At 39.6% G+C, this 18,522-nt stretch overlaps 1 protein-coding gene and 1 long non-coding RNA gene across 3 annotated transcripts in view; one reads left to right on the top strand and one right to left on the bottom strand.

The window, feature by feature from the left end:
• Positions 1-616: 616 nt before the first annotated feature.
• LOC137187458 (ephrin type-B receptor 1-like) overlaps positions 617-18,522 on the bottom strand; it is a 103,016-nt gene continuing 85,110 nt past the window's right edge. Inside the window, exons 18-21 of one of the 2 annotated variants that reach the window (XM_067596349.1) lie at positions 9,961-10,157; positions 9,700-9,858; positions 7,738-7,869; positions 617-7,002 (exon numbers count right to left, since the gene is read on the bottom strand). In XM_067596349.1, the coding sequence (XP_067452450.1) occupies positions 7,758-7,869; positions 9,700-9,858; positions 9,961-10,157 (468 nt within the window). In that variant the 3' untranslated portion in view covers positions 617-7,002; positions 7,738-7,757. Of the gene's footprint in view, positions 7,870-9,699; positions 9,859-9,960; positions 10,158-18,522 lie in introns of both variants that reach the window. The other variant, XM_067596348.1, reaches the window with a different exon arrangement.
• LOC137187459 (uncharacterized) lies at positions 15,828-18,481 on the top strand. Its single transcript, XR_010929212.1, has 2 exons — positions 15,828-16,092; positions 18,402-18,481. It is a non-coding gene; the product is annotated as an uncharacterized lncRNA (long non-coding RNA).

The following is an 18,522-nucleotide window of genomic DNA, read 5'->3' as shown; positions in this document are numbered from 1 at the left end:
CTCAAGGTGTCACTCAAGGAAAGTCAGGAGATAATCAAAGTCAGTAGGATTCATCATCAGGGAAGAATGAATGTCTGTACAAAAAATTTGTGCCAATCCATATTGTAGATGTTGAGATATTTCACAGGGTAACTGAAAAGTTTGAGTATAGGGTTCATCCTCTGAGGACCATGACCAACTAAATTACATGACAATCCACTTAAACCTTTCAGTCTGGACCAAAGTGGTGGACCAACTAACTGACAGACAGACATACTGATATTGCCACCCCCAGAGCCATGGATAAAAACTCCAATAACAGAAATCCAAATAGGCTTATTTGGGATTTTGGAGGGGTATGAAAAGTCCTGGAACACCAACCACACATATAGAGCAGATGAAAAAATATTGTATTTTACCATGTTTTACAGCTGGGGTTTCTGAGACCTCAAACTGAAGTAACGTATTTCTAAAATCATGTTATGAGTAAAGTATCAAGGTGATAAAACAATATTAAATGTGTTGCTAAATGTGTTAAAGAGGGTCTAGGGTCTCCAGGACCCCAAACACAACATAAGGGTAAATGTTATCGTAAGAAGTGAACATCAAGCAAAGAATATTGGACATTTCCTTTTTTATTATTATTTAGCAATATGACTACTGAGTCACCTGCTGTGTCTTGAGTCATTTTTACACATTTGAAAGCAAGTAAAGTATTTTAGCAAATGTCTTCTTCGCTGAAGTTCAAAGTTCATTTGTGACCTTGAAAACAGCATTTGACAGAACAATCTCACCACGACGTTCATTAAGTAGCCGTTATGGAGCTTTCATGTATATTAGGAAGATCATGTTATATAACCGAAAGCTCCAGAACAACTACTAAATGGTTGTGGCGTCACATATCGGTGAAACTAAACAAATCTTCCTGTTATTCTTTGACATATCTTACAATAATGATTATATATACGCTCCAGTTTACTCCTCTCTGTCCTTCATCTTGAGCTTGACAGATTGTTCATTGATCCCCAAAGCTGATCAGTTTGATTGATTTGTCTTCTTTATTGACAAACAGTGCATTGTAAATGTAAGATTCAGAAAGTTAACAGCTACAAACTCACACACGCACGATGTACAAACATTTTACTGTACACTGAACGGCACACACACATTATATTACACACACACACACACGCACACACACACAAAGATGCACGGGCGTGCACATACTCACATTATAATACAGTATTATAATACATTACAGTGGGATGCTCTGACTATATGAGCAGTAACACCTAGAACAGTATTGTAGGTAAACAGAGAAAGGCAGACTACAGCTGATTACTGAGCTGTTTTTTTTGTTTTTTTTTTCAAGAGAAACCAACATACATACTGTAAATTATGGCAAGCAATAAGAAAGAAAATAAATTAAAGGAAAATAATTAAAAAGGAGAAAACTTTTTTCTGCACATCCAGAGAGCGTGTAGAGCCAGACTAGTTCAGTTCAGTTTGATGAAACGTTTTGAATGAATGGACACAAATAATAAAGATTGGGCGTAAAATAAATTTCAAACCCTGCTGTTTGAGTAGATCTTTACGTTCACAGTTTTGGGATAAATGCTCCCCTGAAAACCCACAAAAAACACACTGCAGGGTTTTTTTTTTTAATGTGTAGAAGTCATACTTGCAAATATATGAGATGCAAGTTAAAAATGTTTTTTGAAAAATAGCGCATCTAAGAATAGAACGATCGCTCGACTCCTCGCTTGCCTTTAAACTGCCTCGTCAAAGGAGACAGTGGAAAAGCAGACTGGGAGCAGAGTGAGTGGTATGGAGAGGTTGTGGGCATTAGGAGAAGAAAGAGGACAGCTGGGTAGAGCGGGGGAGAGAGAGAGAGAGACAAAAAAAGAGAAAGAGTAATCTCTCCACACCCAGCCTCATTTTTATTCAAGCATGAGAGTCGAGCTTTGCCTCTCGCGCCTCCACCCCTCCCCTCTCTTTTTTTCTCTTCCTCTGTTACCCTTTCCTTCTGCTCTTGCCCCTTCTATTACCTATTCCCTTTCACTTTTTTTTCCCCCCCTTCTCCTCATAACTCACCTCCTCTCATCTCCAGCTTCACACTACAGCAGAGCAACAGGAGAGGAGGAAAAAAAAAAAAAAAAGAAGCCAAGTTGGTCCAGCTTCAAGGAAATAACTGCAATTAAAAGATACATCCACCCTAAAGCACTTTGAGGAGCTTTTGATGACTCACCTTGCATTTCTGGGCCTATTTTAGGCATCTTTACTTGCCTGAATCAAAAATCTATTGATTCACTTCAGACTGTACGGAACTCAGCTGCCAGGCTTTTTAACCAGAACCGAGAGACGTGATCACATCGCTCCTGTTTTAACCTCTTTACACTGGCTCCCAGTATGTTTTAGAATAGATTTTGAGATCTTAGTGATTACTTTTAAGGCTCTTCATTCTGCTATATGTCTGACCTCTTAGTACCGTACGCACCAGTATGTACTTTTAAGATCCTCGAGCAGAGGTCTTTTGTCTTTTCCAGAGGCCCGGTTGAAAACTAAAAGGGGACAGAGCGTTTGTAGTCAGGGCCCCGAGGCTCTGGAACAATCTGCCCCAGGAAATCAAGTTGGCTGAGTCAGTGTTCTCTTTTAAGTCTCTTCTTAAAACATGCTTTTATCTGAGAGCCTTTCCTGATTTTACTTTAGTTTTAATGTTCTTTGAACTGTCTTTTATGTCTTTTAAAAGATGTTTTCTTTATTCTTGCTATTTCCTACACTGAATTGGTTTTTATACACAAAATTGTTTTTTTTTTTAATCTCTTTTCTTTTTAAAACCTGATGATTTTATGACTTGTCTGTTTCATTTTGCTGCCTTTGTGAAGCACTTTGTAACACAGATTTTGATAAGTGCTCTATAAATAGTGTAAAATATTATTATTACTTTAGTGTTTAGTGATAAAGTTTTCCTATTTCTGTGGTTAATTGGCCAAACACGATGTGACATCACATTGATGTATTTCCAGCACCGTTAAAGTAGAGCCTGAATGGAGTTTTCTATCTAAAACATCTGCGGTAAATGTCAGGTTTTGGTGTCAGTCCCTCAGAATCAAAGACTGAGGGACTTTGTCTGCAGCTGCCATCTGTAACAATGAACAGGGAGACGTTCATAACAGACGACTCTAGCGAGGGTAATCCCAGCGGACCAGAATGCAGAAAGCAGAGAGACAGCGATCACAAATATGGCCTTGTGTTCACAAACTGGTCAGATGCTGTGTATATGTGTGTATGTGCAAGTTTCCCCTAACAACACTAAATCATTCAACACTTCATTATAAAATTATATCTTGAAATCTGTCAAGGAGTCAGGAAATACAAGGGTGGATCTCTCCTTTAAACCTGAAATAACAGATGTTTTGGCCACTTTGAACACAGCACAGACATGTTGTTACCAGTATTCACTCTCCTTTTGGTCTCCACCAATTTATGAGGGAATATCTGGCTTAAATGCTCGACTATGTTCACCGGCTAGTTGATAACTTTGTCTGTCTGCTGATCGGTGCTGGGCAGGTAGCGTACAGTGAGTTTTAGAGCTTTTTTGGGTGCAAAAATGATGTTATCTGAGAGTGAGAGTGGACTAAGGGTAAAACACTGTAAAACCAAAAAAATGAGCTGAAAGACGCTATAAAGCTTTGTAGAGCTGACAGAAGTAGAGTCTCTATGGGTTAATCACTACAAGTGATGCCTCTCACAAAGTCATATGATCCATATATTATAGAAATACTGATTATAGCTGCTTTAAAGCAGAAATCCAACCTTACAACTGTGTCCCGAATTCATACGACATACTAACTGTATGTAACATCCTATATACTAATTGTCTTAGTACACTGTTTTTGCAGTTAGTATACAAACATGTTTTATACTAATAAGAAATTACACAATAGATGAGTTGATGCATGTCAATCAAACTCAGACTTTCATATGTCACTTCCAATTAAACCTCACAAATAGTCATCAAAATGTTATTTTATGTTTCCGGGGTGTTCACAAAGCTATTTTACCATCATCCATAATTTGTTTTAATTTATTGTGGCTTCCTTAAGTGTCCTGAGTGTCCATCAACAGCACACTCAAAAAACAAAGAAAAAACTTGTTTTCTATTAAGCATACTGACTTTTTTGAGTTAATAGTATTTATTTTGTAACTTTACCCATGTGAACACACCACATACTCAAAACCTGCTTAGTATTAGTGTGTAGTATGCAATCTGGACACAGCTTGGGTCTTCGTTGACAGGTCAACAGGTCAACAGGTTTTTTGTCCACTGAGTTTTGAATCAGATTTTGGTAGTTTTTGTTTGCTTTAGTTTGGAGTCATGATCATAAAACATAGTTTGTTTCTGTGAAACAGAAACACACTTTCAAGGATGACTTTTAGTGGAACCTTTTACATAATTTTCCTACAAACCCTCGATAAAAAAGAAAAAGGGGGCATAAGGAGGAAAAAATTGAAAAGCGTGGTCTCTCCCTGCTTTCAATAAAAAGGATTAAAACCTCAATTTAGCCCTGAACTAGAAGATGCACCCAGACATTCGGCACAGATGCAATCAGACTGTGTATTAAGCCCCGCTATTGTTCATCGCCTGAAACTTTATCTCTCTGTTTCCGTGCTAACAAGCAGGGAACTCTGAAAGATTTTAGTAACATGTTCTTCTCTTTTTGAAGCTGAATTTCTCTTCTAGGGTGGATTTAACTTTTAATAAGCACTTCAGAAAACTAACATCAAAACACTTTTCTCCATGAACTCTTAAAGCACTTCAACTTGGATTAATCTCTTTACATAGTGCATGATTTACCAATTAAAGATCACACTTTATGCAGCGATGCAGACAAAACCTCACATCTGTCATGTTCCTGAGATATCCTCTCTGTGGCGTGTGCTTGTGCTCAAACCAAGACATGTCATAGTATAAATACAAGACCTGCTGTAGATCATTTATGCCTTCATTGTCTTTTCACAAACACTGACACAGTAACATGTGAAATGTCTCTGAAAGCTCACATCTAACCTTGTTAAATACCAGAAGGAAAAAACACGAAGCAAGGGATAGACACATCACACTTAGCTACAAATGTTACATAATGTATTAAGATGCCTGTCTGTGTTGATAGCTTTCATTTCTTCAGTGTGACATTTAAGGTGGTGTTCAATATGAGCTTTTAGACGCACTAGTCATCTCACTCTTTATTAAACCCCCGAGCAAACGCTGGAACTGTTCTTCCAGAGGCATCTATTTACAACGAATTATGCCTCTGAACCGCTGACACGCTCCCAGTTGTTCTCAATACTTCCTGATAAAATGTTCAATAAGCTATCGTTGCCAGGCAACAAATGCAATTCCGGTCGCGCCCGCGGAGCTGAGATTTGGCGAAAAAGTGGCGACTGAAATGTTTGGAGGTTTAAAATAGTCATGGACCTCTCAATTTCACATCTCTCATAAATAAAAGACTTTGGGGCGTCCCAGCAGTGGAGAATGACGGTAGCGCGAGACAAACACAAACACAGCTTCCTGTAGGACACGTCGGAGTCACGCAGCAGTAGAACGTGTTGAAAGCAAACAACTAAACACTGTCACTGCTGTCATTGTGAGCCCGGCTCGCAGCGGATGAGAAATAAAATAACGGCATCCAATCAATGCCTCAAACTGGTAATCCTTGGGATGTTGGTGCACACGCATGACCAGAGGTTTTGGGCTGAAGGCCTGCCGTTGTTTCACAGCTGGTAATCTTCTCAGCACTGAGATAAAAGAGATCTCCCAGTGCTTCTCCACTACTGTGCCCTGGAGTGAGATCAGCTTTCATGATATCATATTTTGTTCCAATGTGAGCAAAGACAGCAAGTCAAACATCACATTTAAGCATTAAAACATGATAAATAAGACAGCGGTTTTCTTCTTGACCCCGCAGCGTTTTGTATTTTTTGCCGTCTTTTCTTGTTAGATCTTTTCTATGACATGTCTGAGAAATCAATCTGTGTTGCTTGTTACTGTGTGTTGCATAAGACCCCGCGTTGAAAAGGTTGTTGTCCACATTAAGCCCGTGGATAGATCACTTCATGTCATTTTATCTGCAAACTGACGCAGAGGTGGTAATCAGCGATGTCGATCAGGGTATGTGACTGTCACAACAGACTCTGACAACAATGACATGTCCGTCAGCCAATTAATTAAAAAAAAACAAAAAAAACAACAAAAAAAAAACACTATAGGGCCCTGTCTGCCTGGTGTAGAGAGATGATTACCATCGGGATGGCAGCCATACAGTCTTGACAGAAATGAGATTTGTTTCATGCGAGCACAGTACATGAGCATTGGATTTCTGGTTTGTTCATGCGCCGTATTGATTGACTGGCAGTCAGCTTTAGGTTTTGCAGCCAAATCACAAGAACATTAGATGAGAAAACCTTTTTCTATCTTTTGAGATTCTCTGGCCACTGCAGTGCGTTTACAACAGGTGTGACTCAGCAGCTGCTAATGACTTCATACCCGCAGCCTCTTCCGCTGTCTTGTTTTTTTTTTGTTTTTTTTTCAAATCATCCATACTTCTAAGTGTGCAGTTGCCATGCTTCCTACTGTAACTTGAAAAGGAACTTTGATTCTGTTACACTGAAATGGTTTCTTATTTCTTTATCATATTTTGTTTCCGTTTTCTGATCCATAATTGGCTTTCCTCAGAGGGCATTTGCGCTGATTGTAAAACATCATCCATTATAAGTTCCCTCTGAATTAAGTATCTAAGTAGGCCAAGCGCTGCTAGCTCTCTGCATGGAAGTGTTTATCTTTTCATGGCAGCATGGAAAGTACAAAAAATAGAGCTACAGTATGAAACCTATTTTTTTTTTCTTTTTTGTCTGTAGTCCACAGCACTTCAAAGTTTGTTCCATAGTCCAGTGATGAGTCATCCAGAGGAAGATAATCATAGCGAACTCACAAATACTCCAGTGACAAGTAATTGTCCGATGCTGTTGGCAAAAGTGAAAGCAAATGAGCAAACAGGAAATAAACATCCCATATCTTAATATGTACAGACTCTTCAATATGAAGATTCACAAAGTCCTGTTTAACTGTTGGCTCTTGTCTGGATTCAAATGGTAATTTTCACCAACACACTGAAGTAGTCTCAACAAAACACACCGGAGATAACACGGCCTGTCATCTATACTTCTTTATACAGCTTTTGTCAGGCTTTTTTTCCCCCAGTTTGTGTCCTTTCATATAAATGTCAATCAGACACTTTCTCTTCACAGTCGTATGTTTGTGTGATTGATCCTTACATAAAAACAGTCCGTGACGTCCTTGAATTAAACAGTCAAGCTGGTAAAAACGGGTCTGTAGTCAAAGTCAAAGATATTTTGCAGGCAGTTTTTGGGTGTTTGTCCCTTCAGGTCAGACAGAAAATCTTTTAAAGAGCAGACACTATTTTTTTTTTTTTTTTCAGTTAGAAATCATGTCTGCCTAGCATTAGCTCTTGCACTAAATGTGCATTGAATTCCTTCCAGGAGCCATTTAGTGTAATTCAGTTTAGGAAGCTAAATGGTGAATGAGGGACTGCTGCTGCCATGCAGACACAGAAATGGCCACAGTGATTGTTCGAAAACATGTCAAGATCTCCACGATCAGTGGAAAAGGGGTAAAACAGAAGTGTAAGATGATAGCCTGCTTGCTTATAGACTGTAAACTGGTCGCATATTTCATACTGTATCGCTCCACTGTGCGGTTACACAGATTCAGTAGGAGACTGGTCATCAGTGTGGTGCCTCATTGACTGAACACTGGTCAGGATTTTCTTCTGGTGTCCGGCTAAAGACACTCCGATCCTCTGAAGATCTCTGGGAAAACACAGAGAGACAAACAGATATGAGGATGCATCATCGTCGGAAAAATCTCATATTCACATGGATGTTATTAAAGGTGCTATGTGTAAGATTTTAACACCAATAAATCATTGTTAGATGAGCAGTGCTTGAATTGGAATTTAAAAAGGTGCCAATACTGATGATTTGATTAAATAATGGCCACGTAGTAGCCTATGTTTAACTAATAATTTCCACAGAGATTACAGGAAAGTCTTACAACTTTCAATTTACTGTCAAAAAAGAAAACGTACGCTTTGCAGGCACTTGTAGTGATAGTGTACATCATTCATTTTATTTTACTGATGTTTTTTAAAAACGTTATTTCAATTTCAATAAGTCATGATATAGAAGTAATCCTAACAAAAAACAATACTAACAGAACAACAGGAAGTAGCTAGGCACAGAGGATAAAGTCAAGATCAACTGACTACTTGAAGAAACAAGCTGATACCTTTTTATTTATGCATAATATAATTCTATGTCACCCAGAATCAATCTTTTATTCAAATGTGCACCTCCTATTTCTTATTTTTTGAGCCAGCTTCTCCTTAAGTTGTACTTGTTGAATCGTGCAGTTCCAGCTCTTTAAGTCTGGTGTTGTGGTCTTTTTCCATCCTCTTGGGCTTTGCGTCATGTTTTGAAGACAATATCTGTTGTATTTGGGTTTTTATTAAATCTGATATGGCACCTGGGACAATTTGCTTACCCATACTGTATAGCTCAAGTCATACATGTTCTTTATATGGGCAATATGGACAGATGACTCTTTATAGGATCTAATATGGGTAATTAATTTAGCAAACACAACACAACATGAAAAAAAGTTGCAAAAAATACAGTTCATGTAGATTTACCATCCATTTTATCCCCTGAACAGCGGTGCCTCACCCATGAAAATGGCCTTAAATAAAGTTCATTGGGTCACGTACCCCTCTCTGTCTGGACCTTTCTGCTGTCTCCACATGGGTACTTTGTTAAACTTAATTAATCCCTGTGGGGAAATTCATCCTGTATGTTTGACCCATCCTAACTTAGGGTAGAGTGGACAGCTAAAGTGCAGCGTACTGGGACCAACTCCAGGACTGAGGCTGGCGCCATGGTCAAAGGTAATGGCAGCAGCTTCTTGTGAATCATTTACTGACTGAAGGTGTTGGACCTTTTAAGGCCTGATATTGCAGCTCTCAGGCAGGAGGAGTGATGCATGTTTTCCTCCTTTCCAGGCTTGTTTGAGCAAGAAAAGGAGCAATCTGCCCATTCTTAAAATAGTTAACAACAAAACGCATACATGCAGTACATTCACTAGCAAGTAAACAAAGCTGAAACTTCCAGAAGAAAGACAGATGGTGGATGGAGTGAAATGGAAAAAAAATCACTTCCAATATTTTCTACAGAAAAGTGAAAGAGAGAAAGTGGGAAATATTGTCTTTAAGAAACACCACCGCTGCCAATACCACTTGCAGGACCGAGGCTACTAATTATTTAAAAAATGGTTCAATTTGCTCACAGTGATTACATTTTATTGCACTTTATTTGACAGTGATATATTGATGTTCAGTAATGGTGCTCATAGCATTTTATACCATGATAAAGAGAGGGAAAAAAGGATGGAAGTAAGTAAGCCAGCGCGATTGTTCAGAAAGACAGACAGGCGTACACATGGACCGGCAGTCAGCCAACCAGCTGCCCTGCCAGATCTCCAACTAACAAGATACAGACTTGGCAGGTGAGCTGTGTGAGACGCAGGCAGGCAGGGAGAGGCAGACAGAGAAAAAGAGAGAGAGGCAGCTAAATGGGCTCACGTACTCGGCAGTGATTTGCGTGACGAGCGGCAAGGAGGTGAAACCCGAGCCCAGGAAGGAGTCTCGATACTGGGTCATCTTCAGCGCAACCAGCCAGTCTTCCACAGAGCTCACCCTGCTCAGGTCTGGAGCTCCACGATCTAACAAGGGGTGATGGGAAGGACTGCAGAAAGCAGATACAACAGGGAGAAAACTGTCACTGAAATAGAAGGCTGAGACAGAAAGAATGTGTTTGTGTATGTGCTTATGATGTATCTCTCCTCACCCGGGGGCGACATTGTTGGTGCCGGCTTTCAGAGATGCAGGGTTGCGTATCATTTTGTCCAACATGCTGACAATATCGGGGAACTTTGGCCGTGCGTTCCTGTCTTTCTGCCAGCAATCCAGCATTAACTGGTGCAGCACTACTGGACAGTCCATGGGAGCCGGCAGCCTGAAGTCCTGCTCAATGGCATTTATCACCTGGGACATGGTGAAGGAGGGAAGGAGGAAAAAAAGAGAAGGAATTAGGGAGTATGAGGCAAATGCTGATACTGAACAATCATTTGTCTACTATATTGTATTCATCTTAATACTAAAATATTATTATATCAAAGGTATAATTCCACCCATTTAGTTAGGGGACTCACAAGAGACAGATTACAAAAAATGTATGGTTGTAATCAAAGCAATTGAGGCCAAGATATTCTGATTTTTAGTCCCTAGTATTGGTCAAGCTCCAAAAAAACACTGGATCCTACATTTCCCATAATGCAACAATGATGATATAATCAGGGTTATTTCCTCCAGAGCACCTTTGAAGGGGAACTCAACTGATTTTACACATCAAGGTCTGTTTACAGGTCTTAGGGAGTACTACTGTATACATGAAAAAAGTATCAAAAACCCAAAGATATTCCATTTACTATCATATATGACACAAAAAGCTTAAAATTATCACACGTGAGAGGCTGCAACTAGCAAATTTTGGTTAAAAATTACTAAAACCAGTCCCTCCAGGATTTCGCAGAGTTTTCTGTGATTATTGCAGCCAAAAATGTTTGATTTTGTAGCAGCTTTTCTCAAAAATTGTGTTACAATTTACAATGTTTTATGTGCTGTTTTTGTGGTAGACTTGCAGGTTTTAGAAAAATTGCAAGCAAAGGAAAATAATTGGATTTTTTAAAAAGTACTATCAAGGAAGAGACACATGTAATAACTTCCTTTGATAAAAAGCATACTGCATATCACAGAAACTACTATATTTCAGTGCAAATTTTTAAATTTAAAAATGAGAACAATGGCTCAAAATTATATAAAAAAGAAAATACTGTACTTGAGTTCCATTTATAAGCCTTTATTAAATAAATTTCCATTTTTATGTTTGAGGTAGATTATCTTTGCTGTCTGAACAACGCATCAACTTGTATTCTTCTGACTAACTGAAAGCAAACCTCATTTGGGAACATTTGGGAATTGTCTTTGTTTACGGCAGTAATTTTCATTGGCAGATGAGATTTGTCCATCTTCCACCTGAATGCACTCCTGAATCCTTACTGAAGGCGCGGTGCGATGATGTAAGTTACCACAACACGAAATGCAACAATTGGTCCAAATCTCAAACGGTCTGTTGATTTGGCCATTTCGTACAGAAAAGTTACTGTAATTTAGCAAAATTGTAAACTCAGATTTCAAGATTTCTGTTATTTGCATTAATTATTGAGATTGCAATATCCTGGGGGGACTGTAAAACGATTATTTGATTATCAAAATAGTTGTTGACTAATTTTCTGACGATCGACTAATCGATTAATGGACATATTGTTGCAGCATTAGTTAGAAAGAAGTAAGTTTACTAGACGTTCAGTTGAGTGAATCAAGTCAAGTGGCTTTGTAGATAATGTAGGCAGTAATGAACAAGATTTAATGGAATAAAACAGAAAATATTCCTGGTTTTGCTGTATTGATTTTGATCCTTTTTTTAAGATGCTGTGAAATGGCAGATAGAGCCCATTTAGCTTTGGAGATATGATGTTTAGAATATCTCGGCTGGTACAGTTTCAAAAGGGATTTGACCAAACAATTCTGGGTATTAGTTGCCTGAAAGTTGCTGTCTTAAACATGGAGTCTCTTATGTATACAGTCCCACAGCAGTTTGGGACTGTATATAACACTGTTATTCCCTTTGTAGACCATTCACATCCACCCACACCCCCATCACCCATGTTGTTAAATCAGCAGGCGGAGGATTGAGGATTTTTGAAATGTAAACAGTGTAAAAATGTAAAGGTTTTTGCCAACAGACACCAAACACACATAAGATAATCCTTTGTTAATCCCACGGCGGGGAAATTTGCTGTGTTACAGCAGCAAAGTGGATAGCACAATAACAAGAAGGATCAGTAAAAAAAGCAAGATATAATAAATAACAGTAAAAAAGCAAAATATAATAAATAGACAGACATAAGGGTTGAGTTCACACTAGGAAATATTGATATTGCACATGAGTGAACTGTCAGTTTTGGTGTGTGTGGTCTACTGGGAGCAGTGTTGATTGTAAAGTCTGACAGCAGCAGGAAGGAAGGCGGTATCTCTCCTTCACACACCGTGGGTGAAGCAGCCTGTCACTGAAGGAGCTGCCCAGTGCTGTCAGAGTGTCCTGCCTGGGGTGGGACATGTTCTCCATCAGGAATGATAGTTTAACCATCATTCTCCTCTCTCCCACCACCTCCACTAGATCAATGGGGGCATCCCAGGACAGAGCTGGCCTTCTTAGCCAGTCTGTTAAATCTCTTCCTGTCAGCAGTCGAGACGCTGCTGGCCCAGCAGACCACTCCATAGAAGATGTCAAAAAAGTCAAAAAAAGGTCCTCAGGACTGCCCCTGTACTCCAAAAGACCTGAGTCTGCTCTGTCCTGTCTTATACAGTGCATTTGTGTTGTCAGTCCAGTCCAGTTTATTATTCAGGTGAACACCCAGGTACTTGTAAGAGTTCAACAATGTCCATTCTCTATGTCCATTTCCTGGATATTTGCTGGTACAGCCGGGAAGTATTTGCACCTGTGGAAGTCCACCACCAGCTCTTTGGTTTTCCCTACATAAATCTGGTGGCACCAATCCACAAAGACCACAAGAGTTGTGTGCGTGACGTCTGCAGTGATGGTGAGGAAGGGAGCCAGAACTGCAGGGCCCCCGTGCTGCAGTCAACCATGTCGGACTCACAGTCCCGTATGCTCACATACTTTGGCCGGTTGGTATCCATGCTACAAGATGGCGGTCCACTCCTGTGTGCTCCAACTCGTCCCTCAGAAATGTGGGCTGTATGGTATTGAAGGCACTGGAGAAATCTAAAAACATGATTCTCACAGTGCTCCCAGGCTTTTCCAGGTGAAAGAGGGATCTATGTAGGAGGTAGCTTCAGACCGAAGTTAAAAATGTGTTCAACTACAGTTTCCCGCACAGCTGGTCTGCACAGGACTTGAGAAGCTTGATGATTTGCTGATGCCATCTGGACCCGCAGGCTTTCTCGCTTTGATCCTCCTGAGTTCTTTCCTCACCTGGTTTGTTGTGAGGGACAGATTGGGCAGGGGCGCTGTGTGCTGGAGGTTGTGGGTGGGGGGCGGGGGGGTAAGGTACTGGACAGGAAATGCTGTGGATGTGCAGGGTGGCTGTGAGCTGAATGTTGTGGGAAGGGGGGTGCAAATGACGGGGGATGCAGCAGGGAGGACTGGTAGGGGGGAGGGGCAGATGATCAAATCTACTGAAGAATAAGTTCAAATCATTCACCCACTTTCGGTTCCCCACAGGCTGGGAGTTGGGTTCCTTGTAACCAGAGATGGTTTTAAGGCCCCTCCAGACTCCACTGACGTTTTTCCGCTGTAACTGATCCTTCATCTTCCTGCTGTAACTGTTTTTTCCCTCCTGGATCTTCCTCCTCAGCTCTCTCTGCACATTCTTCAGCTCCTCCTTATTTCCTGACCTAAAGGCCCTCTTTTTTTTTCCTTGAGGGGAGCCTTTATTAAAGAGTAATCCAGGGTTTGTTGTTGGAACACAGCACAGTCCTGGTAGTTATGGCGTTTTCCACACAGAAGTTGATATAGTTCAATGCGATGTCCTCCCCATGAGCATCACAAAAATCTTCCCACATAGTTGAATCAAAACAGTCCTTCAAAGCACCGTCGGACCATCTTTTCACTGTTCGAGTGACAGATGGCTGACTGTGTAAGAGAGGTTTGTACACAGACAGGAGGTGGACTTCTGACCCATGACTCTGCAAGCTACCGTGACCCACAAGATAAAAAGGTCAGGTGCAATTTTATATTATGGGAGGGTTTTAGCTGGTTGCGACAAATCATATTTGATTGGATAAAATGTATATGCCCCAACGTGCAGGATGACGAAAATACTTAAATTATTTACTGTAAAAGAAAAGATGGGGATTTTGATATACAAATAATTGAAACTGCTTGTTTTTGATATATATTTGAGACGGCACTACAATTAAAGCAGGAATGCATGATAAGAACTTGGAAGAGTCTTTTTCTGTGTGTTTTTAATATTGATATAAATGAGAGATGGGAGAAAATATTTTGAGTGAAATTTAATCTTGTGATATGACATCAATAAATTGCTCACAGTGTGGTGCTGCTCTATGATGCTCGGGATATCAAAGAGATGAAAGAGGCAAAATGATCCAAAGTTGAGTCCAGATTTCTCACTGCTGTTCAGGGATAGTTTGTATTCTGCTCTCAAGTTTTTTATTTGTCACTTTCTGTAGTGTTTCTGATGGCAAAAGGTCTGTAGGGAAACGATACTCTTCTCTATTGCAACTCCTTTTTGATTTTGGCTGATAAGACAGGTGTATTTTTACGGAATAATCTTGCCTCGTTCAGCTTTATTTAAAACCACAGAAACTTTCATTTCCATTTAAGAACTTCATCTTGGCACGGTGTGCAATCACACAGTATATCAAGGTATTCATCGCTGAGCAGCAGTGACGCTTGCTGCAGTCTCTGATGTGGAGGCAGGTAGTTTTACACAGAGGAGCTCTTGATTTCATTATGCCAGTGCAGGTATTGAGGATGATAAAGATCATTCGAGGTTTCTGTAAAAACCTTTAGGCAGGAATTTTGCATTGCAAAGAGGTTGTGTTAAATATGCCTGCATACCTTTGGGTGCAGAATGTAATTATAATGAACATCACAAAATTCAAAAGTTCTTTGACTGAAAGTGAAACTAGCTGCCATGCCACCTTAAACAAATATCCAAAGAAAGGACAGAAAATGATTATGAAAATATGAGGTTCAGTGATCATTATCTGATAATTATTCTGCCTCCTGCACCGGGAATGGGAAAATAATTTTTAATGTCTCATCAACTCTAATTGTGATGGTTGTAATGTTTAAAACTCACATTGTGGCATGCCCTGATGGCTTGGAAAGAGGTGCCTCCAGATAATTTCTGTCTTGCAGATATATTTGCGTACATCGCATAAACACTTGTGACTCTTCTTTCTTGTCACCTTTCACTTATTCTCACCAATCAGTATCTCTTTTGGCTATATTCACATATTTGATTGGGAAAATTATAGTCCTTGCCAAAGTACTATTCAAATCATCCATATATGTTTAAATTGATTTTTTTTCAGACGAATAAACCAAAAAATGATTGATAAGTAAGTAATAAGTAATTTATCTTTACTTCATTCCTGCTGGGTGCCACTGTTTTGTCATTATTGTATTGTATATTCTGTTTGTACTAGTCTGTCCAAAAACAATAATCCTAAAACTGTCTTTTTATTACTTCTTGTTATGGAGAACATTGCCTGTCAAGACACAAAGACAGAATTTTATTTACTAAAACAACTCAGATGGCTTAAGCTTCATATTATCTTCAGACTTTTGCTCAAATCTAGGACTTTGGATTTCGTCCCTCATCACTTACATTGTAAGCACATTTGGCAGGGATCCTCTAATGGTTGGTAAAAACAGGGATGGTTACAGCCAGAAAAACCTGTTTTGATGTTAATTTGGAGCTGATTATTGTTTTAAGACAGACTCATAAAAATCCTTTTTTAAATTTTATTTTTGCATTTTTTTCTACGTTTTGGTCTGCCAGTAACTAACTTTATTTTGCCACAGTTGGCCCCAATGAGTTCTTGCAGTTCCCAATCACCTGACCTCCACATCAACCTGCACACCTGCTCCTCATCCCCTCATTAGCTCCCCTAGTAAAAAAAGCCTTGTAGTTTTAGTCAGTACTCTGCCAAATTTACTATTGTGCCTTCCTGCCAAAGCGTTCCAGCCTTTTGTCTTATCTGGCTGCTTTAGTTTTTGACCTCTACCTGTTTTTGGACATTTGCCTGCCTGCTTGTTCTCTGTTGGACTTGTCTACCTCTCCTTGCTTTGATCATTGACCTGGTAAACCTTGATTTAACTCCACCTGCTCTGCCAAACTTTGACTGTTTGTGCCATTAAACCATTGGTGCCACCCTTTTGTTCAAATTTGAATGATGTAGTGTTCCTTTAAGAAAACACAAGTGCCACGAAATTCCTTGAAATAATACTTTGACACATTTTTTCACCAAATTCTGTCAATTCAAAGTAACAAGCCCGTGTCATTGTATTTGTAAGCCTGTCTAACGGTAAGCTGAGGGAATGTGGTGCTGCCAGTACTGTAAATGCAGTGCTGGGGATTTGCCTGCTCACTGAGTGAACTCTACTTGACCCCGACACACTTCTCAGGCTTTGTGCCGCATAAATTCTCTCCTAAGCACCACTGTCAATCAAAATAGCAGCGAGTGTAGTGAAACATCACAGGTCTCTTTCATGATTAATTCATGTCGAACACAGCACCTGTGGTGGCTCCACTGACAATTTCACCGTTCCGTGTTCTTTGAAATTGTGTGTGTGTGTGTGTGTGTGTGTGTGTATGTGAGAGAGAGAGAGAAAGAGCTGGATGTATGTGTACTGTATGTGTGCCTTTATACATGTCTGCTTGCATGTGTGTGGTTCAGCTGTGTGTGTAGCATATGTGAGTTTAGGGTGTGAGGTTCATGCATAGTTAATGCCCCACCAGACCCTCGTTAGCTATAGTGGGAACACACACTTTCCCCATCATTATACACTGTCTTTGCCATTATAAAACTGTCTCTGTCATTATACTGACTCTCTGTCATTACTGTTGAATAGGCTGCTTCTTTTACTCGGGAGCAACCATAAGGGGATAAGGGGTGAGTCTGCAAGGGAGGAGGTGAGGAGAGACGGTGGCAGGGAGGTAGGAGATGGAGGGGAAAGTGTGAAATAAGGGGAAAGAGCTGCTTAAGTTGATATCGATGCTAGACAGGTTAAAGGTTCTCTGCAGACAAAATTGAGGCAATATTTAGTCTTATTCAGTCCCACCAACACTTTGCAGTCTTTTTGTGAAGTGATAAAAAATGCTTGACTTTGCAGCAGTGTTTGATTTTTTTCACAGTAAAATTGTCAGAAATTGCAAGTCGAGGAAAAAAAACGTTTTCTTTTAACTGATGAAAAGACCACATTTCCCATGAACCCTGTCACTTCCTGTTTTGCACACAATATCAATATAAAATAGAGGATATCGATGGACTTGTCGCGATTCTTTTTCATTCTCATCACAAGGTGTGGACATTAAATTTATGATATACTGATGTCAAAATCTTCCTTGTAGCACCTTTAATGCAGAGAAATCGCAAATATTACGGAAATCGGTTTGAATTTGCATTAATTGTTGCATTCACAAGATCGACATTTCCTGGAGGGACTGTTTATTAGTTGAAAATGTGTTCCTGTGTTACAGGTGGAAATGATTTCTGGATATCCACCAACACTGATTAACTCCTAATCTGCAGTACAGCTAACCAGATACAGGAAACTTCACGGATATTCCAGGTTAATGAGGTCTTAAAGCAGGTTAAACATTGCCGGAGTCGGGCTGTGATCTGTAAAGTGTGGTTTTACTGGAGGAAATAAGGCAAAACAGCTCCAAATATTTCCTAAAAGAGATTAAATGAAGCATATTTTCCAGGTAATAAACACAGCTGAAGCCAGTCAGCTGTGTTTTGGCAGATTTATTTTAAAGTTTAAACTCAAGACAAACTGGAGGCTTGTAAAAATCCCCACGGTCCTCTGTGTCAAAGCCATTAGATATATAGCTTCCGAAAGCAAGAATTCAGAGCCTCAGTGCTTTGAAGTGGGTTTTAGTGCCAAAACTGACTATAATCTGTGTATCACATTTCTTTTCAGAATAGAAACCTAAAATTAAAATTTCAGCAATCCGATCTTGTGGAACCTCCTTTTTCATGTATTGTACGTGATTCCCTTTAGGTTAAAACACTAAAATTGAATACTCAGCCTGAAGAATGGATTTTTTTTTTTTTTTTTTTAGAACACCAGAGAATTATGCAGTTCTTGTGTTTAAAAAATTGCAGATCTTAAAAAACACAAGGATACTCAAACCATTTAACAACAATGTGACGCCAGCACAAAGAAAATAATAGGTATCGAAACACTGCAACAAATTGATCATACTGTGAAAATAATTGGAATAAAGTTGTCAAGACAATACAATATTCCCAGAAGAAAACATCAGCTGGAAAAAAAAGAATTCTGATGCTTTTTTTTTTCCTCTTTTTTTTTTTTTTTTTTAGGAGAACAAACATTTCTGTGACACTTAAACTGATGTCCTCATTTTCCGTGTGTTTTCCTAGACATGCAGAGACCCTGCTGTGACAGACTGCAAAGGAAACAAACAAGCACACCCCCATTCAGACACACACATACACGCACACACACACACACCAAAAAAGACAATGTGCATCTAAAAAAAAG

This window comes from Thunnus thynnus, chromosome 8, assembly GCF_963924715.1.
Source record: "Thunnus thynnus chromosome 8, fThuThy2.1, whole genome shotgun sequence".
NCBI lineage: Eukaryota > Metazoa > Chordata > Actinopteri > Scombriformes > Scombridae > Thunnus > Thunnus thynnus.
The sequence above is the reverse complement of the archived record's forward strand: the minus strand, read 5'-3'. Positions and strand labels throughout refer to the sequence as shown.